This window comes from Stenella coeruleoalba, assembly GCF_951394435.1.
Source record: "Stenella coeruleoalba genome assembly, chromosome: X".
Taxonomy (NCBI): Eukaryota; Metazoa; Chordata; class Mammalia; order Artiodactyla; family Delphinidae; genus Stenella; species Stenella coeruleoalba.
The window spans coordinates 25850056-25877636 of NC_137152.1; the positions used below are offsets into that span (position 1 = coordinate 25850056).

A 27581-nucleotide genomic window follows, 5' to 3' on the forward strand; every position below is an offset into this window, starting at 1 on the left:
TATTAGAGAAATGCAAATCAAAACTACAATGAGGTATCACCTCACACCAGTTAGAACAGGCATCATCAGAAAATCTACAAACAAATGCTGGAGAGGGTGTGGAGAAAAGGGAACCCTCCTGCACTGTTGGTGGGAATGTAAATTGATACAGCCACTATGGAGAACAGTATGGAGGTTTCTTAAAAAACTAAAAATAGAATTACCATAAGATCCAGCAATCCCACTACTGGGCATATACTCAGAGGAAACCATAATTCAAAAAGACACATGCACCCCAATGTTCACTGCAGGACTATGTACAATAGCCAGGTCATGGAAACAACCTAAATGCCCATCGATAGATGAATGGATAAAGAAGATGTGGTACATATATACAATGGAATATTACTCAGCCATAAAAAGGAACGAAATTGAGTTATTTGTAGTGAGGTGGATGGACCTAGTGTCTGTCATACAGAGTGAAGTAAGTCAGAAAGAGAAAAACAAATATCGTATATTAATGCATACATGTGGAACCTAGAAAAATGGTACTGATGAACCGGTTTGTAGGGCAGATATTGAGACACAGATGTAGATAACAAACGTATGGACACCGAGGGGGGGAGAGCGGAAGGGTGGTGGGGGCGGTGGTGGGATGAATTGCATGATTGGGATTGACATGTATACACTGATGGGTATAAAACTGATGACTAATAAGTACCTGCTGTATAAAAAAATAAATAAAATTTAATTTTTTTTTAAAAAAGTAGAAAGATTAATGAATGTATGAGAGTCTGAATTCCAGAGAGTGCTCTTTTAACACAGTTTAAATGATATTAGCATTCTTCTTCATTTTCCGGTTAGGTCCCTGTGTCGATTAAAACATGGCTTAACACCAGGGTGCGTCACTTGGCCCATTCTGTTCATCATGCATTAGAAAGCGGTTGAAATAAGAACTTCCCTTAAACACTGGAACCTGTGTTTGTGATTTTCAAAAATACCTTGGGCACAATATTGAATCCTGTTACCTCGAGGGAGGAAAAGCATTTGAAGGGAGAAGTGCTATCCTTTCTTGCTGTTAATAACATACTGCATCTGTAACGCAAGGGGAAATTCAGAGGTTGGTTTTGGAATAAATAAACTAGTAAGTAGTTTGCTATTTAAATTTAGCAGACAGTACCCCACGGTGCTGTTGCCATATGATAATGGATGATTTTTACACTCGAGAATCTGAATCACAAAGCTGCATTGGAATTACATATAGCGGTTATAGAAGCATCTGTATAAGAAAATACCAAAGGACAGCATAGTGTCATAAAAACTATTTGCCCGTAAATCTGCTTTTGATGAGCTACTAAAAATGGCCGCATCAGGCATAAGAGACGTATGTGCGTCTGTCGCGTAGGCGAGCTTTGTGACGGATGACAAGCTTCCACTGGTACACTGAGATAAGAAACAGCTGTTGTTGGCATTGGCATTCCTGCAAGAAATGAAATGATAATTCTGGGACACACTTATGAGAGTTACCATATATTGGATCAACTTTTGAATATATGCAAGACCAGAATCATCTGGCAGCCCCAAGCGAAATTGCCCAACAACCGTTTAACAATCTCCTGAGAAGGAGCATTGATTCCAGTCGCATAGAACCGTCGTCCGATTGTGTGTCATTTCTAAAGCAAGTAGCTCCAGTGTGTGTGTCTGTGGTAGTGACGGGGCAGGGGAGGACTGGGGGAAGGCTGTGGTTCTTCTTCTTTTTTTATTGCTTCAAGGACATTTTTTAGTGTAAAATTTCAGACCTTCAAATGATGGCTGCAAAGCAGTTGCTTAGGTGCATTTATAAACTGTGAATCAAAGGGGGAAAAACATCTTTCAGCACAAAAAATTCACTGAATCTCACTATCGGTCCTGTTTAGTAGCTACACATAAAGGCAGAAGGCTCTTATATTAGAAAATAAAATATTAACAATTTTCATATACAATTAATATACTCTATAAAAATTAACAAGAACTCCAGTTACAAAAGCTTAGAATTTCATATTGACCTGGAACTTATTTTTTGGAATTTTAAAAATTAAATCCATTCAGCTCTTTAGTTCAAGCATATTCTGACTACTTCTCTGGCATTTCGGGGGGAATTTTTTTTTCCCTTTTAATGTTTAACAATGCAAAGTCAAGTATAGATACCTACAGGTCTGGTCATGAGCTCAGCGCGGCATCATCACTTTTCTCCTATTTCTTGCTAGAGTTTCTGCTTGAAGGTTGTTTCACTCAGGCGGAGCACCCCCCTGGGCCAACCAGGCAGCCAGTAGACCACTTCTCTCTGAGAGATGCCTAGAAGTAATATAGGAAATACGAACAGACTCTTCTGCTACCAGAGGACGTACTCAACATCCTCCAAATCAGAAAGGCTTTCTGGACCATTAGAATGATAAAGAACTGGAGAAGGATAACGAGAGAGATGGTGGGGCTCAGCCCATAGTGACCTTTAAGAAAAGGATAAGCATTGTTTCTCAGTTTAGACATTCATAGACTTGGCAATACAGCCAATGAGAACTGGACCAAATGCTCTCTGTAGTTCTCTTCTTCCTTCTGCAATGCCGTGATTTTAGGAAGAGGGCCCACTGAGCAACCAGGAGCTATGATTTCTGGCTCTCCACCATGTCTCATGCTACAGAGGGCTTGGGTTTTTAGGTTTCCGTAACATCAGACTCTGCCAGGCAGTTCAGAGAGTTCAGCCTAAGTCCTCAAATCAGCTCTTATTACTCTGTGAACTAATCTGGTCTAGAGAGCTGTGTCCTAGAGAAGAAAAACACACAAGAGGAGAGTTGGGCAGAGAATGACAAAGGCAAAGGAGACAAGAATAGAAAAAGAAGGACAGAGAGAGTTTGAAGGCAAGGGACTCCTCCGAAACAGCAGATAAACGTCTTTTTTCTCCATGTTAGAAATCCATCTGCCAAAATGAAAAGGTGCAATTAGGTAGCTAAATACAAATTCACGTTCTATATCTTTTAAATGACATATCGCCAGGGTACAAAGCAGCATGTCCGGTTGAAGGTTGGGTGATTCGATCCCTCTATTACTCTCTATAAAACAAAGAATCTGTAGTTTCATTACCCTTAAATTGTCTGGCAGTGGGCAAAGTTTTATTAGAAGCTTTTCTTTCATATTATGCAGTGTCGTCAAGGATATATTAGCTTTGATGTTTTGTTGCATCTTAATACACTGTGGAGTGAATTTACTGTGAGACTAATTTAGAAGGGAGCTTTTCATAGGAGGAAACAAGGGTCAACATCAGCTGTGTTTCAAATTATAAGCAGGATGAAAATTCAGGAAAGACGGGACATACACATAAAATTGCTAGGTGTTATAATAAGAATGCTTCTTATATTTATATTCTTGATGCTATTCTATGTCTCAAAAACTCCAGTTTCTTAAAACGCTGTTCAGGAGGAAGATTTTATTGTTAAGGAAATGGTATAGCATCTACTAACATGATTATTTTGTCTTAAAGGAACAAAAAAACGCCATCATATTAAACCGTATATACAAAGTATTTCAACTCTGGGAAAGACAGAAACCCCTACAGCTTAAGCATTTAAAACACAGTTTAAAGATGACTGCTTTGACTGATACACAGTAAAGTCCTTATGAAACAAATTCCCAGTATGGGAAATTTAATTTCACCTATAGGATTCATCACTCATCACCAAAGTTTTATTACACTGTGGTGGCGGGTACCATTCTCTCACTTTCAGTTATCTTTTCTAATAAGATCACGCTGGTCAGCTGACATTTTTGAGGCACCAGTTAAACATGTAATCGGTAAATGAAACTGGATTCTGTTTAAACCAAATAAAGAGAAAAACAAGCATATCAGAGTGATAAGTGGAGTACTTTAGCTTCAATAACTTAGAATGTAAATATATCACAGAGGGGTGTTTCAGCTGCTAAACTAATAAAACCCAGTCAATCAAATAGTAAAAGATATTGAGAAACAGCAACAGGAAGTATTATAAGAAAAGTACCCAATGGAGACGCATAAGAGAAAACCCGTCAGTTTACTCTTTCAGTCTCTTACCTGCTCTGTAGGTTTAGCAGTGAATTTTTTTTTTCTTTGCATTTATCTTTGTGCCTGAATGAGTTCAGTTTTTCTTAGATTAGGATCAGAACAGCAGGTTAATCAGTCCTGTCTTCATGGGCAACTGAACAAACAGACCAATATCAGTGTAAAATTGTAATTCTGGAGATTAATGTTGTCTTCTTGTTTGCATGAACTTGACCTCTTGCCTTTTTTTCCCCCACTTTTTCAGCTTCTGTCCAGGGTCCCTGGGAGCGAGCCATCTCACCAAACAAAGTGCCCTACTATATCAAGTAAGTTGAAAGCATCATGTTCTTAAAAAAGCATTTATTGTGGCTAATATGTATATTCACAGATGAATTTATTTTTAAAACTCGACGGTAGCCTGGCCTACAATACCTAGTTCTTTCTTCCCCGAGGAAGCTTGGATAGGTAACTCATGCTAAAATTACCACTGAAAACTTGCTGATGCTACAGGGAGTAGCCTTTAGGAAAAATCCATTTAAGGCAGCGTATACGCTGTGTTCTGTGATTGGAGGTGGTGTGGATTTTTCCTAATAGAACGAAAAGCTGCTGATAATATTATGGATAGTGGCAATGAATATTTACAAGAACGATTTTATTTATTTAGGAGTTTTCCCACACTTCTTCTTTAGACAAAGATGGAAGATGTCTGCAGCTATCTGTACCCAAACTGTTTTAGGTGAATAAATACTTGATGTACCCAAAAGGCAGTCAGTAGCAGTTCTGGATTTGTGGAGGTGAGGTGTTCATTCTTGATGCATAGCACTCAGCATTTTTCACATAGCAACAACAAAAATGATACTGTTTTCAGGGGTCATTTTTGTCAGTCAAAGGAATATAGGTTCTTAGAAGCACCTTCTGCAAGATGCTGCATGAAATACAAATTATGATACATTGGGTCGCCATGGAAGAAAGAGGAGAGAGGATGTTGAGTTACTATGATACCTTAACAGTTTCTCATCGGTTGTACAATTGAGTCCAGCTTAAATTTAAGTTTCTATCGGCCACCTCAACAACAATTTAAATTAATTGGATTCATGAAATAGTCTTCAGTACCAACTTAAGTCTTTGAACTTGCTTCTGCCATAGTCTGGCTAAAAATATTAAATGTTTCTCCACTTATCAAGTCTGTTTTTACTCTTCCACTGCCCATCAATTCTTCATAATTCAGTTCTAAAGCAATAAGTGCATTCCTAGATCTTCATTACTACAGTTCTCAAGAAATTTGACTTCATGCCTCAATTTTGTTAACTCAGAAGAATGGGGGTGAGGGAACTTTTTTGGCTCTTCAAGGAGAGATACATCCTTTAGGAAAGGTTGTCTTATTCAATGATACAGACAAGGTATCTCTTAACTTTAAAAATTCTCCGTCAGTGTTTTGATCCTGCTTTTTAGTTTTCTTATTTTTAATTTTATTTTATTATTTTTGTTGTATATAGTTATTTAGTCACTCTAAAGTACATGTTTTAATACCTATTTAAAATCACCCATTTTCTTAAATAATATATCGATTTGGACATGCGCTATGTTGCTTTACATCCACTATCTATTTCGTGGAACCATTTTGTTCAGATTCTTCCCAGTCATCTTCTATATCAGTGTCTTCGTCATTACAAATTTCCATTTCTGACTAAGATGTTTGAGACCTGCTACTTTTTCAACCCATTTATAAAACTCTCACTTTATCCAATTCCTTTATGAGCTAAAAGAATGACTCCTTTTGTAGCCAAGATTTTAGGATCACCTGAGAATCCAAGACATCTTTAAGCCATCATTGTCCAAATTATTACCTGTTTAGGGCTCATTAAGTGTCTCACACGGGATTCCTAGAGTGCCCCCCTAGTCCCACTGTCCTTTGCCTAAATATGTACCTTCTCCCTGATGTTACACCTACTACAAAAGATCCCAGTACAGTTGTGTGAAGCAGTGAGAATGAATTTGGTCCAAAAAATAAAAAGACAAATTCCAGAAAAGCTGTAATTCCTCCCTGTATACTAGTTTCTTACTGCTCCTTGATGGGATCAGAGAACAGCTGCTCTCTATTTGTCCTCCTGTTTGTCCAGTGCTCTTTCACCAGCTTCAAGATCATGGTGACAGTTTTGGTAGGGGCACAGATCTGGGAATAAGAAACCTTGACTTCGGGGGCTCTGTGATTAGTTGATTGTATGGCCTTGGGCAAGTCACTTAAGCTGTACAAACCTTGGTTTCTTATTTATAAAATAAGGAGTTGGACTAGATGATATCTAAGTTCCTTTGTAGCTGTAGGAATCAGTGAGTGTGGCTCATTCCACGGTCTTGTCCAAATTCAAAAACTTTAAGATATCAGCTTTCTTTTTCAAGAAGTTTATCTTTATTTTAAAAATTCTTTATTTTCATTATCAAACACAATATAAATTCTCAGTTTTAAAAAAAAACATAGGAATTCTATTTTTCCACTGTGAATTAGCTTCAGATATGCCCTCTCAACCCACTCCAGTTTCTCCAGATACCCATTTAAAGAGCTTAAATCCTGGTGTTTAATTTAGGACTATTATTCTTCCTAGTTTAATGGTAAGAAACAGAGAACAGTAGACAGGAAATCAGTAGAAAGGTGAGTATGGAGACCTTAAGAGCCTCTGAAGTGATCAGTTCCTTGGAATGAGGGGTTACCTAATTTCTCAAAGATGTCCCTGAAACTTTACAGAGATCAGTTCTCTGTACGATTATAATCTAATTGAAATTAGAGATTGTACAGTTTCTCAAATATACGCCTAAAATGTTAAGCCATAATATAGGGAGAACGCATGTTCAAGAAATTTACATTTTCATTAAACAGATTATTAATGTCCTTTGTGATTTATTATTACACATTACTATTGTCTAAAATATTCTGTTTATACTAAATGACTTTGATGTACAAGGTCCAGTGGACTTCGTGCACTTGCAGATGCCATTCGTAACTTGAGATGCCTTATTGATCCACAAATAACAATAATAAGTTGATAGTGACGTTATTTCAACCAGTCCCCATTCGTCCTCTTTCTTATTTGTCCTGACTTCCATTCAAGAGTTATTAACCACACATTTCCAGCTGCAAAGGCAAGTGTTTTCTCTGGATATTTTTTAATGCTTTATAATGTTTCCTTTTTAATGCTTAGATAAACTGATCATCTAAATAACAAGAGGTTTCTCCACCAGTAGCACAGTTCCAGTTAGTTGTTGAGTCGTGCATTCATCCTTGAGGTTGTAAGTCATTAACAACGTCTTCTGCTCTAGATTGCAAATCAGATAGTGTTTATGCCTGCATCGTGACACCAGCTTTTCATATGATGCTAAGAAACTTCAAACTACATGTTTGTCTAGTTTATTAGTCCATAGCATACATCATTGTTACAGTCTTCATATTCCCTCTCCCTTGGGGCTTTCCTACCCCTGCCAGCATCTCTTTCAGGTTATTTGATTACAGCTTTCATTGCCACTGAAAAAATAATCACCAACAATGTTCAACCTGTTACAACTGCCTTTTCCATTCTCTGCCATTTTGTAGTCTTTTGGCCTATTGTCAAACTCATGAAATTTTCAGTATAATAGCCTTTAACCACCTGCTGCATTCTGTTAGAATTTCTTTCACCTTTTTATGTTGCATACTCCCATATGGGTAAACGAAGCGGGGCCAAGAGCTGGGACTCTCTTGCTTTCTTAACGAGTTAGAAAATCATTCTTCTGTGTTCTGGACTGTCAAAAGAATTTAGGAACCCCAAACTTGCATGCAGTATGTTTTTTGCATAGATGACATAATAAAAGCATAAGAAATAGCACCCTGGTCAGACCAGCAGGGCAGCTAGCCCAGAACTCTGTGCCAGATGTAGGCACCAATGGCTGTGTTGTCAGTCAACCTAGTAATTTTCTTTTTTTTTTTTTACATCTTTATTGGAGTATAATTGCTTTACAATGGTGTGTTAGTTTCTGCTTCATAACAAAGTGAATCAGTTATACATATGTTCCCATATCTCTTCCCTCTTGGGTCTCCCTCCCTCCCACCCTCCCAATCGGGTAAGATAGGAATAGTAATTTTCATTTCAAAAAAATTAGGATGCATCGTGACCATTTCTTAGTAATGCACTGTTAAATCAATTGGCATTGAATATATCCAATGGTTTCTTAAACTTTTCCCATTCTCCACTTCAGTCTTGTCTTAGCAATAATAAGTTCTATAAACTTACTGATTTCTCTATAAACAAGTAAAGATATATTTCAGTTTCTCTTTAAGATATATTTCAGTTTCTCTACATCCTTTAACCTCAAGGGACAGCCCCAATTAAATGCTATGAAATTCACTGAATACAATTATATTTACCAGAGTCGACTTTAATCTCACATCCCCTCACTAACTCCTTTTTATTTTCATCTTCCCAGTCTGAGAGATTCTAATCCGTTTTAGGTTTTTAGTCTGTCCTTGAATGAAAGGTAAGCAGTCCCCTTGATCATCTTAGTTGTTTTTCCCTGGATCTTTTCCAGCTCTGTTGTATCTTCCTTGGGATGTCGTGACTGGAATGGCCCAAATATTGGTTATTAAATTTGTTAGCATCGTCTCTAGTCTCCACCCAGTCATGAAGAAAGTAAATGCTATTCACTGTCTCCCATTGGTGCAGAAATGGAGAAACTAATTGAGGTCATAACCTGTTCTACATATATTAGTTCTCGCTGAAGGTTGGTTTGTGGCTACTTTTCTGTAATGCCAGATCAAGTGTTTGACCTTATATTTCTGCCAGCTGACTCTTAGGAAGGATTTGATGTTTAGGCAAGCTGGTCCTTTCCTCCTTCAAAGACGCTGCAGTTGCTAAATATTGGGAGGCATTCACTAATGAAACGTGGGAGTAAACCTGCTGACTCAGTCACCAGCAATGCATTTCATCAGGTTGCCTTTCTAAATATTTCTGAAGTACTTCACAAAAGAGTGAAAAATGGGGTTCTGGGGAACATGCTAACTCTTCAGCTCTTTTTTACATGCAATGCTCAAGAAACAACTCATGGGGTTTCCCTGGTGGCGCAGTGGTTGAGAGTCCGCGTGCCGATGCAGGGGACACGGGTTCGTGCCCCGGTCCGGGAAGAGCCCACATGCCGCGGAGCGGATAAGCCCGTGAGCCATGGCCGCTGAGCCTGAGCGTCCGGAGTCTGTGCTCCGCAACGGGAGAGGCCACATCAGTGAGAGGCCTGCGTACCGCAAAAAAAAAAAAAAAAAAAGAAACAACTCATGTCTAAAGAAGTGTCTGTCTTTTCCTGCTGGTTATTTTGATTGTTGTACACATTGCTGTAGCTATCTAGTGACCTTGATCTACCCTTCTCTCCATTCTCAATCCCAGACATGTTTCTACAGCCACCTGTTATATCTGAGTTGCTCGCAACTTTCTGGTAGTTTGTGCTTAGCAAAATGAGGTACATGATAAAACCTCCCTCGCTGAAGCTGACTGTCGCTTTAGTCAACATTTCTTATTACTATTGCTGTGTCTGCTGCCCAAATTGCTGGTTGGAGTTCTGACTCTCCCATATTCTCATGACCACCATCCCTCTGGCTCTACTGGTACAAGTGTTTGACTCTCTGCATGAAATTATGGCTATCCACCTACACTTTCCTTTTGGTGTTTGTGTCTTCTTGTATCCTGTTGGTCTGTTCATGGTTAAAGTGATGAATCTTGCTCTGAGTTTGAGTACGCTTGCTCTCTAACTCCAGTAGCATCTGAGTTTTTTGTTCGTTTGTTTGTTTGTTTTTGACTGCATTGGGTCTTCGTTGCTGTGTGTGGGCTTTCTCTAGTTGTGGTGAGTGGGGGCTTCTCATTGCGGTGGCTTCTCTTGTTGCGGAGCATGGGCTCTAGGTGCTCGGGCTTCAGTAGTTGTGGCACGTGGGTTCAGTAGTTGTGGCTCACGGGCTCTAGAGCACAGGCTCAGTAGTTGTGGCACATGGGCTTAGTTGCTCCGCGGCATGTGGGGTCTTCCTGGACCAGGGCTCGAACCTGTGTCCCCTGCCTTGGCAGGCAGATGCGCCACCAGGGAAGTCCCAGCATCTGAGTTTTGACACCACCTCCCTCCATACCATATTGCCTCTATTTCTACTTTCTGGACAGTTTTTCAGATTCCAAATCCCTCCCATGTTTAAAGCATATCTTGCCCTCATTCTTGCTCCAGCTCCCTGTTTTTTGCGCCAGGAGTTGTTCTGATTCAAGTTTTAGATTAGTTTATTTGTTCCTCTGAATTATTGACTACTATTTCTGTACCTATATTTATATAGAGAGGAAGCAGTAGTTAGCTATGTCTCAGCTTTAACGGCAAATCAACGTGCTAAATATCTGTGTTGGCTAGTTTGCAGTGGAAACATCTTCTGACAATGAGGCGGGCTCTTATTATAAAGAACACCAGATTCTGATATCCAGCTTAGAAAACATTCCCCCATGTCTCATTCCTGATACCTCACTGTTCTAGGAATGATTCTAGTCTTCTGACATTCAGTTGAACATGGGTTGAGATTGGCAGAGGTTTTCATAGTTTTTTTCAGAATATAATTTTGTGCTGTTTCTGGTAACATCCTTCACATGTATATTTTCCTTAAAAATATACCTTTTAAATGGACTTGAGGATACGGGGAGGGGGAAGGATAAGCTGGGACGAAGTGAGAGAGTGGCATGGACATATATACACTACCAAACGTAAAATAGATAGCTAGTGAGAAGCAGCCGCGTAGCACAGGGAGATCAGCTCGGGGCTCTGTGACCACCTAGAGCGGTGGGATAGAGAGGATGGGAGGGAGGGAGACGCAAGAGGGAAGGGATATGGGGATATATGTATGTGTATAGCTGATTCACTTTTTTATACAGCAGAAACTAACACACCATTGTAAAGCAAGTATACTCCAATAAAGATGTTAAAAAACAAATACCGTTCACTAGGGGAGCCTGGACTGTGGGTTTTACATTATCATTTCACATCCATAATCACAGATGCTTCCATAAAAAAATAAAAATAAAAATATACCTTTTAGGGCCTCCCTGGTGGCGCAGTGGTTGAGAGTCCGCCTGCCGATGCAGGGGACACGGGTTTGTGCCCCGGTCCGGGAAGATCCTACATGCCGCGGAGTGGCTGGGCCCGTGAGCCATGGCCACTGAGCCTGCGCATCCGGAGCCTGTGCTCCGCAACGGGAGGGGCCGCAACAGTGAGAGGCCCGCGTACCACCAAAAAAAAAAAAAAAATATATATATATATATATATATATATATATATATATATACCTTTTAGCAGCTGATAAGGCCACATGAAATAACAGAAATAGTAAATTGAGCAAGCAACAGAAGACTTGAAGTCTGGTTGCAACTTTGCTTTTAACTAGCTATTTGACCAAAGATGAATCACTTATATTCTCTGAGCCTCAGTTTCTCCATGTGTCATCTAAAGGGGCTGAGTCACATGATATCACAGGTTATTTCCAGTCCTGACATTCCCTGATTTTATGAATGTTGACTTTGAAACAGAAATTATTTATAACAGTTTTCCAGAGGAATGAAAACGAATCTTCATATCGCCCTTGAGGATTCTTATTGCATCATCAATCTTATCAAGATGGGAAGGACAAGTAATATTAAACTTTTTCCTTAACTCTTTAGCACCATTGATAATAGGAAGCGGATGTAATAGAGAATCAGCTGTCTAATTTCAGCTGTCAGTCTTTGAGGATACTGGTGAGTATCTCTGGGTAATTAAATTTGTGCAGTGGCTGCCAGAAAGAAGCCTGGTGCTCTGACTTCTCAGAAGGCTTTGTACACAAAGATAACCCAGAGGTCAGTCTTCTCTGCTGCGCTTTCTCCTCCACAGTTTGATGGTTCCAAAGGTCACATTAGCTGATTCTCATTAAGCTCTGGAGCCACAATGAAGGAATGGTCAGTAACGCATAATTGATGATACAATCATGAAAACAACTCAGTTTAAGATATTAACTGAAAGAGAATGAAGGGGAGGCCGTAGTGTTGTACGGGGTGCTCATTCTGGCCTTTGGTTTTGTAGACCTTGTTGGTAGACATAGATGTTAGTATCTTCTGTGTCTCATAAAGTTCACAAAAAATTCTCACAGCCTTCTTTATAGTTTCATAAGCTGGTACGTATAGCCTTGACTGAAATAATGGACTTCATGAGGATAGCTGCTGTGTCTCTGTTTCTAGCACAGTACTTCACAGGTAGCAGGTGCTCAGGAGATACTTGAATGAATGAAGGAACACATAAGAGCACTTCCACATGCTTTCCAGTTTCCTGACTCCTTTCACTTTCAGAAAATCTTCAGGTGTTTGTGTGTCCATTTAGATCTACCACCCAAGTGTGTCTCTCATACCCTGTAGATATCAACTTTAATATTAGAAAGTATGCTTAGTCTTTTACAGAGTTTCTCATGTCTCCTATACTTGGTGCCTAGGAGGCCATCCTTAGCCTGAATGTCTGACTGGTACATACCACATCCTGAGGTCTAGATGCTGTTCTGTCTTTATCTAACAATACGATTTGGAGTATAACTCAGCCCACCTGGGACTGAGTTTTCCCACCAACTGTAAGGAAGTGGAACTAGATAATGCCTGAGATCATTCTGAGCTCTGGCTTTCTTTGTTTCAGTAGAACTGGGGTCTTTTTGTTTTTCCTAAATGCCACTCATGATACTTCTTCTGATTTTGCAGTGGTCAGTAGAGCTTTAAATTGATCAACCACTGTGTTTCACTAAGCATTTGTATACAGGATCTACTTTGGGGGCTGGGATATAGTAGCCACTGAGCCTTAAGAGAATGATATTGATAAGTTTTTATTTTACAGAAAAAATTTTATAACATTCTGTGTTATATGTAATGCTTAAAGGTGGCAGCATATGTACATATGCACATATATGCTGCAGCTAAACTATAATGTGTACATGCCGAAAATTCTGATATATTACGCATGTATAGTGTTCCCTCTGCCTCATTCGTGGCACTTTTTGGAATGTGAGAGTGTTCATAAAATATATTTAGGTCTGCTTCCCAAAAAAAGAGGAGTGAGTTATTTCAGCTATTGCTTCATTTTCTTTTTCTAACTTTGTTAAGCATTGTACATTCTTCCATAGTCATGTGGTAGAAAAGAACATGGGCTGTGGCCTCAAATAAACCTTCATTTGAAACCCAGCTTTGTCATATTCTGACTCTGTGAACACTTAACGTCACACCCATTCTACTTTCTGGCATACCAGGAATATGAATTGACTTTACTTCTCTTCTCTGAAATTGAACCGAAGCCTAATTGACGTCTAATGAATACTGAGTGTTGGGTCTTTAAGAAAACACTCTTACAGATATATTCAGTATTAGCTACATGTTTAGAATATTTTCTAGAACACAAATATGTCCTTGATCAAATTAGTTTATTTTCATTCTAGGAGTTCCCAGTATACTTTTGGGTATCTGTAAATTCCCAAACATTCCTGAGCCTCTCCTAGGCTCCTCTAATTGCTTCTTATCCTGCCCCCCTGGGAAGCTGCATCCTGTTGCCTTCACAAAGGTCAGCAGCAACCCAGACAGCATTTGAAAATAACTTAATAACCCTGAACTGCCACACCCCTTTGGATAATTTCCTTAGAGCATTAGTCCTTTGAACATTGACCTGGTTGCAGAAAATGTCCCTTTCTCAGCAGGAAAACTCCAAATCCCATTCAGTCTTCCCCTCCCTCATTTCAGAGGATAGGGTGGGAGAGGGTAGAGGGTAGGGAGAAGGAATTAGATGCTTTTATCTGGAAGATTGTTAGCGCACACACACACATATAATTTCTTTTAAACAATAAACTGAGTGCGTTGTATAAATCAGTGCCGTCACATTGCAAAAAATTTTAAATCCCTGCACAAGATAGAAAAAGAAAAACAAACCCATCTCTGCTTTCAGCAGTCCGTAAAGCTCCTAAGGACAGGTCCTATATGAGGCTTAGCCCACTGTCAGCATTGAGCAAATGATCTCGTCTTCTTTGATATCATTAACTCCCAGGTGGATGAAACACAGAAGCTTCCCTGCTCCCCCTGAAACTTTCAGTTGCTTTTTCTGTTTTCCTTTCTCAGCTTATCCACATCCATCTTGGTCCCCAAAGCTATTGCAAGTCAGATAGTGCAAAGAGTAATTTTTAACTTGCTTCTTTGTTGTTTTAGAAGGAATTTTTTGTTGTGGTTTTGTTTCCTTTTGGTTTGGTCACTTCTTCTCGGTCTTGTGCTTTATACCAAGGGAGTGTCTCATAGTTACGGTCCTATAACCTCCTAGAAAGGATGAAAAGCAAAGTTTAATGTGTGCCTACTAAGTGCTAAGTGATAAGACTAGCTGTATCTTCCCATTTATGAGGATTAGCACCACGAGTTAGTATCTAATAAAGAAGAAAAAGCTGAGACTCAGAGAGACTGGTGGCTTTCCCGAGTCACAGTAATAGTGACCCGCTCTGTGCCTTTTCCCACCAACCCTGTGACCTCAGTTGGCTTTGGCCCACCTCGCGCCCCACCTAGGACCTCCACAATCACTACCCTTACCCCCTACACACACACTCTAGTGGGTCAAAGTTGCTTGGAGCTCCCCACCTGGGAGGGGGTTAGTTGCCCATCCCTGGAGCGCAGGGGCCAGCTTAGACAGGGTTCTCGAGGTTGCAGGTAGGGACGCATTTGGTAGCGGAGATATTGAGGGTTGGGAGAACAAAAATTAATAAATGGGTAGAGAATTGAAATTTAAAATAATAATAACAATAATACTTTTTACCTGTTGCTCCCAACTCTTTCAGCTTCCTAGCATTGTTGGTTGAAAACTAGCTCTTAGTGTAACCAAGTGTGGCCAGTCCTCCGCTGTGGGACTGCTGTCTTGGGAATCACCAATACTATCCTATTAGTCCTTCCCCGCATTGCTGGTGTTTCTTCCCTTGGCTTACCTACCCAGTCAACTTCTGCCACTGTGCTCTTGCCGAGACCTAAGTTTCTCTTTACTGCTTTTGGCCATAAAGGGCAACAGAAAATAAAATTAAACAAAAAACCTGGCCAGCCCTGTTGTAGGCACTTGCCTGCGTCTGTGGAAGCTGAGAAAGCAGAGGATTCCTGAGTCGCATCCTGCCACTTCCCATCAGGGCTTCGCTAAGATGGGAGTATGGCAAGACCAGTGACCTAATAGATGCCACAGCATGTGTTTCTCCTCATACCCCCAATTCCAAGCCTTTCTGAAGGGTAAGACGTGGTCAGCTCAGGTGGACTAGAACAGATCTTCAGCAGCCTTTTCGACACTGGAGCCTGGCCTTGAATTTGATACCGTCCCCTCCTTCAGGTAACAAATAAAGTTTCATATTTTCCGTAAATCTCAGGCCTATGGTTCTAGCCTTACGAGGCAAACTCATATGGCCTATGGCCATAAGTCATGACTTCCCTAGACCTTGAGCATTGGGTAACCCCATGTATTACGTGTAGAAAAATCTCATCTTACTGCAGAATGAGCTCTCTCTTTTTTTCACTATTGTAACTATGTGGTGGCAAAGAAGAATTTCTTACACTTTCTCTTGTAGTGACTTAAAGTCACCAAACCACTTTGGGCAATTGAAAAGTGTTTGAGGATAAAGAATAACTTGTATTTCCTGAAGATTAAGAAAAATGTCTATCTGAATGTATAGAGTTACCCTGAATTAATCTATGAATATAAGTCCTTTATCAAATAAAAGGCCAGATTAGTTATTTTTCCTCACTCTTACTTATATCAGTGCTACAGACTTTTCCGCCAAAAAAACCATCAAATAGAGAAGAATGAATGCTTCTTAGACGGAGCCAGAGGGGCCAAGCATAGCTTATAGCAAAAGCTCAAGGTGTAAGTATCTTTATAGCTAAAATTTAAAGAAAACTTGTGAACATTTTACATACGTGCCTGTATGTGTGTGTGTGTACATACATATATATGTATGTATGTAAACACACACATACAGAGAGAGAGAGAAGCGGGCAGGGGGAAGGAGAGGGAGAGAGGGAGGCGTATTAACAGCAGGCCTGTGATTCATTCCCTGGGGGTTGAGGGGAAAGAATGACCTCAACTCAAAAGACCACCTTATAAACACACTAATGACCTCCCAGACCTTCTTGTTAATCTTGTTAATGTCATTTAAGTAGCAGAAAGATACCTGAAAGTCCCCATCTATAAAATGTTTTTAGCAGGACATACCTGGTTTGGCTACTTTACTTATTGTAAATAAACCTGGAATTTATGGATTTATGAGTTACGACTGGATGGAAAACAGGGTGTAGTCACGTGAGCATTTTTCTGTTCTTGTCATTAACAGATTATAAAATGGAAACCTTTGGAGACTAAAGTGGCTTCCTTTCAGTATCACTGTTTATGCATAAATGTTTTAAAACCTTTTCTGTTAATAGAAACCAGAACATCTCATAATGTGAAAGAACAGGGATATTTGGGGGCAGTGTATCTGATTATTTCAGGTTCCTCCAGGCAAAGAATGTTTTATGTGCCTGGTGTTTCCCTATCATCCTTTGAATCATTAGTAGAGATCAGAACAAGATAAAATCTATGATGTATGTGAGTCCAGTTCTAAATTCAGCCCTTTATACTTATACGGTATGTGTTTGTTTTAATTTAAAAATTCTCTTTGCCGTGAGAAAAAGGAAAGAAAAAGCAGAATGAATGGGTCCATGTGTTTTCCCTTATCATGTTGTCCCGAGTTCTAGGAAATCACAGGTCTAAGAAAAGGTCAGGGTCAAAACTAGTGAGGGATCTAACACTTACACATTTCTATATTGAAAATTATATAAATGACATTTAATTTTTTACAAAGTTACCTTAGGATCATTCTTTCAGATAGCAAGGACCTCTGTAACTACCTTGAAGTCCTGAGTCGTCTTTGCTGTTTAACTCCTGAAACATTTTTGTTAATTTTCAGATCACTTGTCTCCCCAGTTAAGCTGTAAACTCCTTGCTGGCATGTGTGCATTACGCATCTTTGCATCGTTCTTAGCACTTTATTATCTCAGACATAAGAAACTGAGAATAAATACTTAAAATTTGTTTTGTTTGATTTTGAGGATTAAACGCATCCTTGAGAACTTAGCTCTGATCCTAATAGGCATTCTTACAAAGGAACAGATTATAACAGATTAGAGGTGTTCCGTATAATGTTTTTAGTCTATGTAATCTAACTGGAATTACAGTTGATGACATATTTTGGAGACAATTTCAACCATCAGTTCATTCATTTTTCTGTGTTTCAGTTGGTTGAGAGCAGAGAGAAATACTTGATGGGGTTGGATGCCTTGTTGAACTGTCTATAAACTGAAAATCTTCGAAAGTTGCTGTTTTAGAGAAAGCATCTTTAAGTGAATGTATTCCTTTAGCAGCTCCTTTGCCAAAACTGTTGTGAGGATATCTTAGGAAAATGCCTTCGAATTCTATTTCTGTCAAAACACACAGGCTATCTCAGGAGCTAAGGTTGTTTGGTGAGTGCATGTAAGCTTATGTCTTAATAGTAAAAGATTTTGAAAGAGGTTGGGATGAGGTAGGTGGTAGAATCTAAGAGAGACATTACGGCAGAGCCATAGTGGCATCCAGTGGGGAAGAAAAGACCTCAAGTATGGAATTCAATTATATTCAACCAGTCCTTGCCATTTGCTGATAAACACTAGATGTCATTTATCAAGCACATAGGAAATATGTTAATTGCATAAATATATTAATTGCATAAAGGTCAGTGTTGATAGAGTTTTGTTTCGTTTGTGGCTGTGTTGGTAGGGGCGGAAGTCATCGCATGATATCTTTTTAAATAGACTTTATTGTCAAGGAACTTAGAGTTGTTTATCTAACTTGTATTTCATATATGCAGCCGCCAAGCCGTTTCTTTCTACTGTAAGCACTGCAGAGTAGCAGAAGTCATCCTTACTCTGCTCAGTTTCATTCATCATCGACAAAATTGCCAATTATATTCCAAGTCCTTGAATGCATTGCTTGAGAAGAAGATGTATAAGCTGAAAGGAAGCAATGTTGAGGTAGCAGTTTGATCTTTCTATACCGACTGGTAGAGTCCAAGCATATGAATCTTGTTTTGAGTTGTGAACTGGAAAAAATTAATATGGAAGCATGGAGAAAACATGTTCAAACTACAAAGTCATTTTTCCTGAGAAGTTATCTGACTGTAACTGTAACTATAACTCAGCGTATATCAGAAGGCTCAGTTGGGGAACATTTCTTTAAAATTAAAACCTAAAAATCCTGATGTCTAATAGAATGTATAAAAATAGCTGTGTCTGAAGGATCTGGGATAAGCAGAAGAATACTGAATAATATCATCTGGCAGTTTGAGCCATACCTTTACAGTAGTTGCTGTGGCCCAAAAAATATAGAATGAATTCAATAAAACACTGGGAAAAAATAAACAAAATATTTGAAATTACAAACACTGAATAAAAAGCGGGGGGAAAATAATCCCTAGCAAATCAATATTGCTTGGGGAAGCATGAATCCCAGACCAGCAATATTTTTATCCAAATAACGTCTAGTTCTGTAGTGAACAAAAACCTTTATCACCAAGTTTTATAAGCAGCAGAGTGAAGAAAAGTGTACTTAGGATTATTGGATATAATTCTCGAAGGTGGTAACTTTATTCAGAGTTTCATGCTTGACTATACCAACTTCTTCTGAATTTATTCATAGTACTCTGTCAGTTGAGGATTCTTTTTTGCTTCTCCTTGCCTAAATATATGTATTACAAACTAAAAATAGAGGCATGGTAAATGATTACAGAGATTATTAATAGTGGTGGCTGTAGTGAGTAGATTATTGTTCTTGTATAGATTAATAATACACCTAAGGAACTCTGTGGGAAATTTAATTTGGGATGTAAAACACCAAAGTAAGGCAGAGATGTAATAATAAATCGATATGAGATTATATTTAGGCACAAGTGTCTAAAGATATAAATTCTATAGGTGTTATGAAATAGCAGGTATGCCCTTACATAATTGCACTGCACTTTGAACTTCATTGTTCTGGGAAATAAGGGGAGTGATTCTGAACACAGTAGTGTCACATCTGCTTATAAACCAAACAGAAAATATACAAGCCACTCTTAAGTGTATAATATAAACTATAAAGGTATAATTTAATCCCGTTATCTTTAAATTTGAAAACTAACTTAAAATAAACCCTAATTGGGCAATTCTTGATACTTTGAGCATTGCAGTAAATGTATTTTTCCAATTTCCGAGTTTCATGCATCCTTTACAAAGAAAGACAATCCTTTAAATGCCCTAGTGCCTGGGCCTTCCTCCGATTGTCTCTCTACAATAGTTCAAATCATACAACCGTGAATAACAACAAAAACGAAAAGCATTTTGGCAGACAACACACTGTTTGCTTGTTTCAATGTTCACAGTGTAAAGTACACTTATTGCCAAACCTTACTTTCAATTCTATTACAGACAGGAAAATATATCTGATTTGTAAATAAGAAGGCTCTTGAAGTTAAGCCCTGAATACACTTTTCTGCAACCCCAAAGAGGAAAACTTTTGAAACACAAACACTAATCTTTCTCAGTGTCCCAAGTAAAGTTTCATGGAGGTGTTTTGCTTTTGTTATGTTTTACACGGGTGCCTTGTTATAGTATAGTTTGAGACCAGACTAGATTGGCAGGACCTAATTGACTGCTATGAGAATATACTTGGTGGAACATGTGGAAAAGGGGTGAAGAAATAGGAAGGGCCAGAGTGGAAACAGAGAGACGAGCTAGGTGTGTGGAAAGCACTGGTGGTAGATTAGATCTGGAAAACGGTAGCAGTGGAGCTCTTGAGAAGTGGTTGGGATATATATTGGAAACAATCAGCAGCTCTTGCTGCTGCACTGGAGGTCAGGAGTAAGGGAATGAAGGCAATGCAGATGCCTCCTGGGCTTTTGGCTGGAACGGGTACCTGAAGATCAACAAGTTTGGTAGCGAAAACAAGAGATCTGACTTAGACACCACTGGCAGCACCCAGGGGTGACTTGGAGAACTTCTGGTCTCAGTAATGCCCACCAGCCACTCTTTACCCCCAGCGACAACAAGCAAACATATGATCTGAATGAAAGAATAAGCTTGTCAGCTAGATAGCCACTCTTCTATATAGAAATCCTGGAAATGCCTGGGTTTAAACATGTAAAGTTTGAGGCACCTGTTGGATACCTAAGTGTGCAGCTGAAAAGTATGAACCTGAAGCTCAAGGAAGAGGTCGGGCCAAGGGCTATAGCTTTTGGAGTCATCAACCTATGTATGGTTCTTCGAGCCATGGGATGGGATGTCATACGTTGGGATGAGACAGAAAACCCTAGGGCTTCTCAATGTTAAACCTGTTTCTGCTCTGCGCAATGCAGATGTGTTCATTAGTAGATTTGCTAAGTTGATTAACCAAACTATATTTACTGGGGGCTACTGTGCCGGATACTGTATTAGACACCAGAAATCTGGTAATGAGCGATACAGGCATAGCCCCTGCTCTCCTGGAACTCCTAGTGGAGGACATAGACATGGAACAAATAGGGCTTGGGGCCTAAAATGATCCAGGGAGGCAGGTAGTTGCTATTAACTATTCTAGCATATTTTAAATTGCCAAATTTTTTCCAAGACTTAAAATTGATTATTCAAAATGTTTAACGCTTCTAGTAGAATGGAAACAACCTTCAAAAAGGAATTAAGCCCATGAAAAGATGTTCAACATTTAGCCATTAGAGAAATGTAAATCAAAACCACAATGAGATACCACTTTGCACTCAATAGGATGGCTATTGTCAAAAAAAAACACAAAAACCCCAAAACAAAAAGTGCTCATGATGACGTGGAGAAAATGGAAATTGCCGGTCGGAATGTAAAATGGTGCATCCACTGTGGAAAACAGTTTGGTAGGTCCTCAGAAAGTTAAACATAGAATTTCCCTGTGATCCACCAATTGCACTTCTAGGTATATACCCAACAGAATTGAAAACAGCAGCTCATACAGATACTTGTGTGCTAATATTCATAGCAACACCATTCAGAATAGCCAAAAGGTGGGAAACAACCCAAAAGTCCGTCAACAGATGACCAGAGAAATGTGATAATAGATACAATGGAATATTATTCAGCCTTATAAAGGCATGAGATTCTGATACATCCTGTAACATGGATGAACCTTGAACACATTATGTCAAGTGAAATAAGCCAGACACAAAAGGGCAAATATTGTATGATTCCACTCATATAAGGTACCTACCACTGTCAAATTCATTGAGATAGAAAATAGCTTAGTGGTTGCCTGCTTAGGAAGTGGGTGAAGAGGAAAGGGGAGTTAGAGTTTAATGGGTACAGGGTTTCTGTTTGGAACGATGGAATGATGAAAAGTTCTAGAAATGGACAGCAGTGATGGTTGTACAAAATTGTGAAAGTCCTTAATGCTACTGAATTGTCCCCTTAAAATGGTTCATACAAATTTCATGTTATGTATGTTTTACCACAATTTTAAAAATTGCCCCCAAAATAAATTGAGTAATAAATTTGCAAAAGATTCAAATAAAATAGCTAAAATAATTATCTTTGGTTTTCTTTTGTTTTTGTTTTTTTGCGGTACGCGGGCCTCTCACTGTTGTGGCCTCTCCCGTTGCGGAGCCTGTGCTCCGGACGCGCAGGCTCAGCGGCCATGGCTCACGGGCCCAGCCGCTCCGCGGCATGTGGGATCCTCCCAGACCGGGGCACGAACCCGTGTCCCCTGCATCGGCAGGCGGACTCTCAACCACTGCGCCACCAGGGAAGCCCAATTATCTTTGTTTTTATTTTAATTCTATATTAAAGATCTATACAAAACTATAAAAACATATATAAACAAGGTGCAAGAAGTAGAGAGCGTTGTCTTAAGCATCCAAGAATTTCCCCTGTGCTTTTGAAATTGGTTGTGCTATTACTTCCTTGAATTCGTCTGTAACATAAGAGTACAATACCATTGCAGATTAATTGGTGTATTTGTGAACTGTTCTGGAATGCTAAAATGAAAGCATAAAACTACAAAATGCATTATTATTCATTAAAGAGGCATAGTTTATAATGGGTGTCTGTGATCATTGTTGAAGCATAAGTGGCCAATTTCACCCATAATTAGCCAATTTAGTATGAAGTTATTTTTTACTTAGTATATTTTGTTTAACTTCAGTTATATTTGTAAAAACAGAAACTGCTATTTATTACTGCTTTCAAAATTTGACACAAATGTTAAAATGTTGTTTAATGCATTTAAGAAATGGTTGGGGACTTCCCTGGTGGTGCAGTGGTTAAGAATCCGCCTGCCAATGCAGGGGACACAGGTTTGAGCTCTGGTCCGGGAAGATTCCACATGCCGCGGAGCAACTAAGTCCGTGCGACACGACTGCTGAGCCTGCACTCTAGAGCCCAGGAGCCACAACTGCTGAGTGTGCGCTCTAGAGCCCGTGAGCCACAACTACTGAAGCTCGCGTGCCTAGAGCCCGTACTCTGCAACAGGAGAAGCCACTGCAGTGAGAAGCCTGCACACTACAATGAAGAGTAGCCCCCGTTCGCCGCAACTAGAGAAAGCCCAAGCACAGCAACAAAGACCCAACACAGCCAAAAATAAATAAATAAGTAATTTTTAAGAAAGAAATGGTTGGATTCTCCTTGCCTAAGAAAAACCTCACGTAGTTATTTAAAGATATGCTCTTGACTGATTGATTCATTCATTCATTCAATAAATATTTATTTACCATAGTATACGTGCTAGATGTAGCGGATAGCTTTGTGTAAGTAATACCCATGCTATCTTCAAAGTATAGCCAGAGAGAAGATAATGGAGTTGAGATACTAAGTGTGAATAAGTACAGTAAGTCCCCTACACACGAACGAGTTCCTTTCCGAGAGCGCGTTCTTAAGTTCAATTTGTTCGTAAGTCCAACAGAATTAGACTAGGTACTCAACTAACACAATCGGCTATATAGTACTGTACTGTAATAGGTTTATAATACTTTTCACACAAATAATACATAAAAAACAAACACAAAAAATAAAGAAAACATTTTTAATCTTACATACGGTATCTTGATAAGTACAGTAGTATAGTACAACAGCTGGTGCTTCTTAGGAGTACCAGTTATGTCAACGCTGCTTTTACGCTTGCTTCCAGACATCCTGGGCTTGAACTAAAGATACTGTACTACTGTGCTCTATACAGTACCCTACAGTAAAGTACACAAAAGCACAACCACTTGTAGAGGATGAACGCACTTGACAGTGTACGCCAGACACATGAACTAACTTATGTGATTGGACATGCGAACGCACGTTCGCATCTTTGAAAGTTCGCAACTTGAAGGTTTGTATGTAGGGGACTTACTGTATTAACACTGAAAAGAGGGAAGTTAATGTGTCAAGGCACTTCAGCAGAAGGGAACTGGTCCAATATAAGGAATTAAAATGACACTGTGACTATTGTTGGAGGGGGTGGAGAGAAAACTTGAAAAGCTCTCTGGCTGTTGCAGTTGGATGGGGACCACATGGATATAAATATTTGAAGTTTACTGATGAAATCCAGGTGAGAGATGATGGTACTCGGACCATGATAATGGTGGGTTGGATATGTTGAAAAGCAGAGAGATTTGAGAGAAATTTAGGAGGTAAGAATCCTTAGGGCTCGAGGATAGATAATATGGGCAGGGGTTGCAAAGAAGAAAAACATGTCGAGGGGTCACACCTAGATTTCTGGGCAGCGGACAGTTGATGATACTTTAGAGTGAGATAGGGAACCCTGAACAAAGACCAGATTTGGGGTGGCAATTTGACTGTTGACATTTGAGTTTGAGGCGATTTGTTACATCCAAGAAGCACTGCCAGGTAGACAGATAATATGTGTCTAGAGTTCAAAAGAGAAGTAGGTGGGTCTTGGTTGAAGTTATTAATTTAGATTGCATTTGGATATAACTGGTAACTGAAACCATGGGTGTGAATGAGATTCTAATGCTAAATTTTGGAAGGACAATTTTTAAAGCTGTTTACTTTTTGAAGGGCAGTTGCAGTATTAAAAACAAATTTTTTAAAAAAACAATAGAATAAAATAATTTAAAAGCCTGAAAAATATACATCAAAGTTATCATAATAGTTGTAGTGTAAGGGAGGGGGCATCAAAGGGGACCTGAGTTTCATCTTCAGTGTTGTATTCTGTTTAAACAGAAGCTTTATGCAATGACCAAGTATTAACCATTACTAGTTCTGGGCAGTGGGAGAAAATACTCTTGTTACTTTGTATTCTGGACCTTTTTTATTTCCTAAAACTCTTAATCTAAAACATTTAAAAAATACATCATTGTAAGCAAGTGCAATGTCACTAGCCCATTAAATACTTTGTACCAACTGATTGCCTAGCAGAGCTGACTTCTGTGAATAAACCCTTCAATTCTTAGTTCTTTATACTTGATCAGCATAACTGCACCAAAGTTATTTAATCTGACAAATATCTGTTTTCTAGACACCAAAGTAATACTGGAAAACTATTACATTTGTATTAAAACTGAAGAATTTTTTTTTACTTTTTTCCTTTTCGGTTTCTGTAATTTCTATTACACTGTCTTCAAGTTCACTGGTTCTTTCCTTGACTGTGTCAAATCTACAGATGCGTCCATTTAGGCATTCTTTACTTTTGTTACTGTGCTTTTGATTTCTAGCATTTCCATGTGATTCATTCTTCAGTTCCCATCTCTGCTGCAATTACCTATTTGATTTCGCATACTGTCTTCCTTTTCCATTAGTGCTTTTAACATATTGATTATGGTTATTTTAAATCTCCTGTCTGATAGTTGCAGCATCTGAAATATATCTGAGCCTGGTTCTGATGATTGCTTTGTCTCTTTAGACTGTGATTTTTTTTTTTAGGTCATGCCTTGTATTTTTTTGGGTGAAAGCCAGATATCTTGTATAGAGTAGTAGATACGGAGGTAAATAGACGTTTATTGTGGTGATTTATCTTAATCTGGTTGGGAGATGGACTGTGTTTGAAGTGTTGCTATGGTTATCGTTGAGATACGTTGTTACTATGGGCACCAGAGCCTTCAAATTCCTCTGGTAACCCTGTCTTATTACTGGAGGCTTGTTAGTGTGGTGATGGAGCGTGGGGCAGGGGCATTCTCTCATGTTCTGATTAATACACAGTCGGCCTGGATCTTAGGGGTGTGGCCTCCTCTGGGGGAAGAACTTCCTCAACCTCCCATTCCCCTCCTCTGGCTGCAGTGAGTGTCCACCATTGCTCTCAGTCTGTGGTTCTGAGGCCCTTTCCCCTGCAGATTAAGCCTTTATTTTCCTTTCTTTTCTCTTTTCACCTAAGTGAAATGAGAGGGGTCTAGATCTAGGTGGTATATTCCCTTACCTCAACTGTCATGATGTTTCAGCAGTGCCCTCAAGTGATGTCCTTCCCTCTGCTGATTAAGCCTTTCCTTCCTTAAGGGAGAAGAGTTTGGGCAGGTTCACAGCGGCTGGCTGCTGTGACCTTTCCCCAGTCAGCACCACTCAGGGTAGAGGGCTTTCTCCAGATTCTCCCCATGCCCTCTCCCTGTGAGAGCCTGGTCCAGTTCCTAGAGGAAGAAACCTGCAAAAAGTCGGGAACCCCGCTATGACTATGGCCCCAGGAGCTTCACACTCTCACATCCTCACATGGCCTCCAGGAATTTAGTCTCCCTACCAGTTTATATAGCATCTGGTGGCTTCTGCCCCAGGTATCCAAATGTTCAGGCCCTGTGTCTTACTGAAGACGACTCTCTTCAGATTTCAGGGTGCTTTGTCTGTCCTATGACCTCATTTCTCTGATAGGTTGATGAAAAGTCATTAATTTACCTAGCCAACTTTTTTCTTGTTGTCAGTATGGGAGCTTCCTCTTTGTAGCTCTCTACATCTCTCCGTTGAAACTCGAAGTCTGATCAAGATTTTGGAAAATTAATATTTCTAAGTTTTCCCTCTTATAACAGACGTAATAAATGTTTACTGTGGAAAACACAGAAGAGGATAAAGAAAAATGTTTGAATCTCCCATAACAACCCAGATAACAGCTATGAACATATTGGTAATGTCTTCTTCCAGTTTTTTTAAATTTCCTAATACAATACAGAAGATATTGTTTATACAATTTTGTATCCTACCTTTCGTTGAGCGATGCAACTTTATACTAAAATACAATGGTGCTCTAAGTTCTTACTTTACCCTTTTGAAGACAGATGTTAGCTGTCTTCCCAAGTGAAATACTCTTGGTTTAATATCAGGCAGGCAAGTAAGACCACGGCAGATTCTACGTTCACCTCAATAACACAGGTCATTTGATAATTGTATACAAGACCCCATAATATTGCTTGGCTCGAGACCCAGAGCATGATGCGGTTTTTTTCGAGGATCACTCTAGAGAATATATGGAGTATTGGTGTCATTCCCCTTCATCTTGCCTTTCCAGAGCCTACAGGTTTGGAACTTCTATAGGAAGATTTGTTTAATATTGAAAATGTGTTTTCCTCCTTTTATACATCTGGTAAAAACACCACCAGTACTTAATTGGTTGTATCAGTGGCACAAAATGATTTCACTGACTAGAGGATGACCCAGAATGACAATTTAGATCATCGAAAATAAACTTGTCCAAGGAGACTTCCCTGGTGGCGCAGTGGTTAAGAATCCGCCTGTCAATTCAGGGGACATGGGTTCGATCCCTGGCCCGGGAAGATCCCACGTGCCACGGATCAACTAAGCCCGTGTGCCACAACTACTGAGCCCGCGCGCCACAACTGCTGAAGCCTGCACACCTAGAGCCCGTGCTCTGCAACAAGAGGAGCCCCTGCTCTCTGCAACTAGAGAAAGTTCATGAGCAGCAACAAAGACCCAACACAGCCACAGATAAATAAATAAATTTATTTTAAAAAATTGTCCAAGGAAACCTTTGTCGCAAACCGTGTAGAAACATTTAAATATGGAATACACTCCTCCGAATTCATCTTTAGCTTTTACTTCAAAATTTGTGCAGGTGGAAAAAAAATCTTTGTTTTAAGATCAGTTAATCTTTTGCCATCAGAGAGAAAATAACTTATTTTTTTCCCTCTTGTCTATTTCCAGTTGCTTAGGTCTTCTCTGTATTCCCTTGTGTGAACACATAAATCAGAATCTATTCAGCATCAGAATATTTGTCATATGCAGTGCTCTTTCCTCAGATACGTAGTTTTTAAGTATTTAAACAACTTATCTCCATCATTCCCCGTCTTTTTAAGAAACTAACAATTAGTTGGTTTCTCTTCAGTTCTTACTCAGTTAGAAATATCTGACCCTTGCTTGTAATTTGTCTTGCTCTTTACAGTTAGTTTTTATATGTACTATTGGGAGGTGTTCTTTTGGGGGTTTTTAACCTTCAAATTAAAATACGGAGAGTTTTTAATTCCTTTTAAGTCAACATACAACTATTCTATGTAAAGCTTCCTTTAAAAAAAAAA

At 39.3% G+C, this 27581-nt stretch overlaps 1 protein-coding gene across 20 annotated transcripts in view; it reads left to right on the forward strand.

The window, feature by feature from the left end:
- Nucleotides 1–27581, forward strand: part of DMD (dystrophin) — a 2843071-nt gene that overhangs the window by 2625718 nt on the left and 189772 nt on the right. For all 20 annotated transcript variants that reach the window (XM_079909736.1, XM_079909735.1, XM_079909718.1 and 17 more), the window contains one exon: nucleotides 4293–4353. In XM_079909736.1, coding sequence (XP_079765862.1) covers nucleotides 4293–4353 — 61 coding nt within the window. The remainder of the gene's footprint in view (nucleotides 1–4292; nucleotides 4354–27581) is intronic.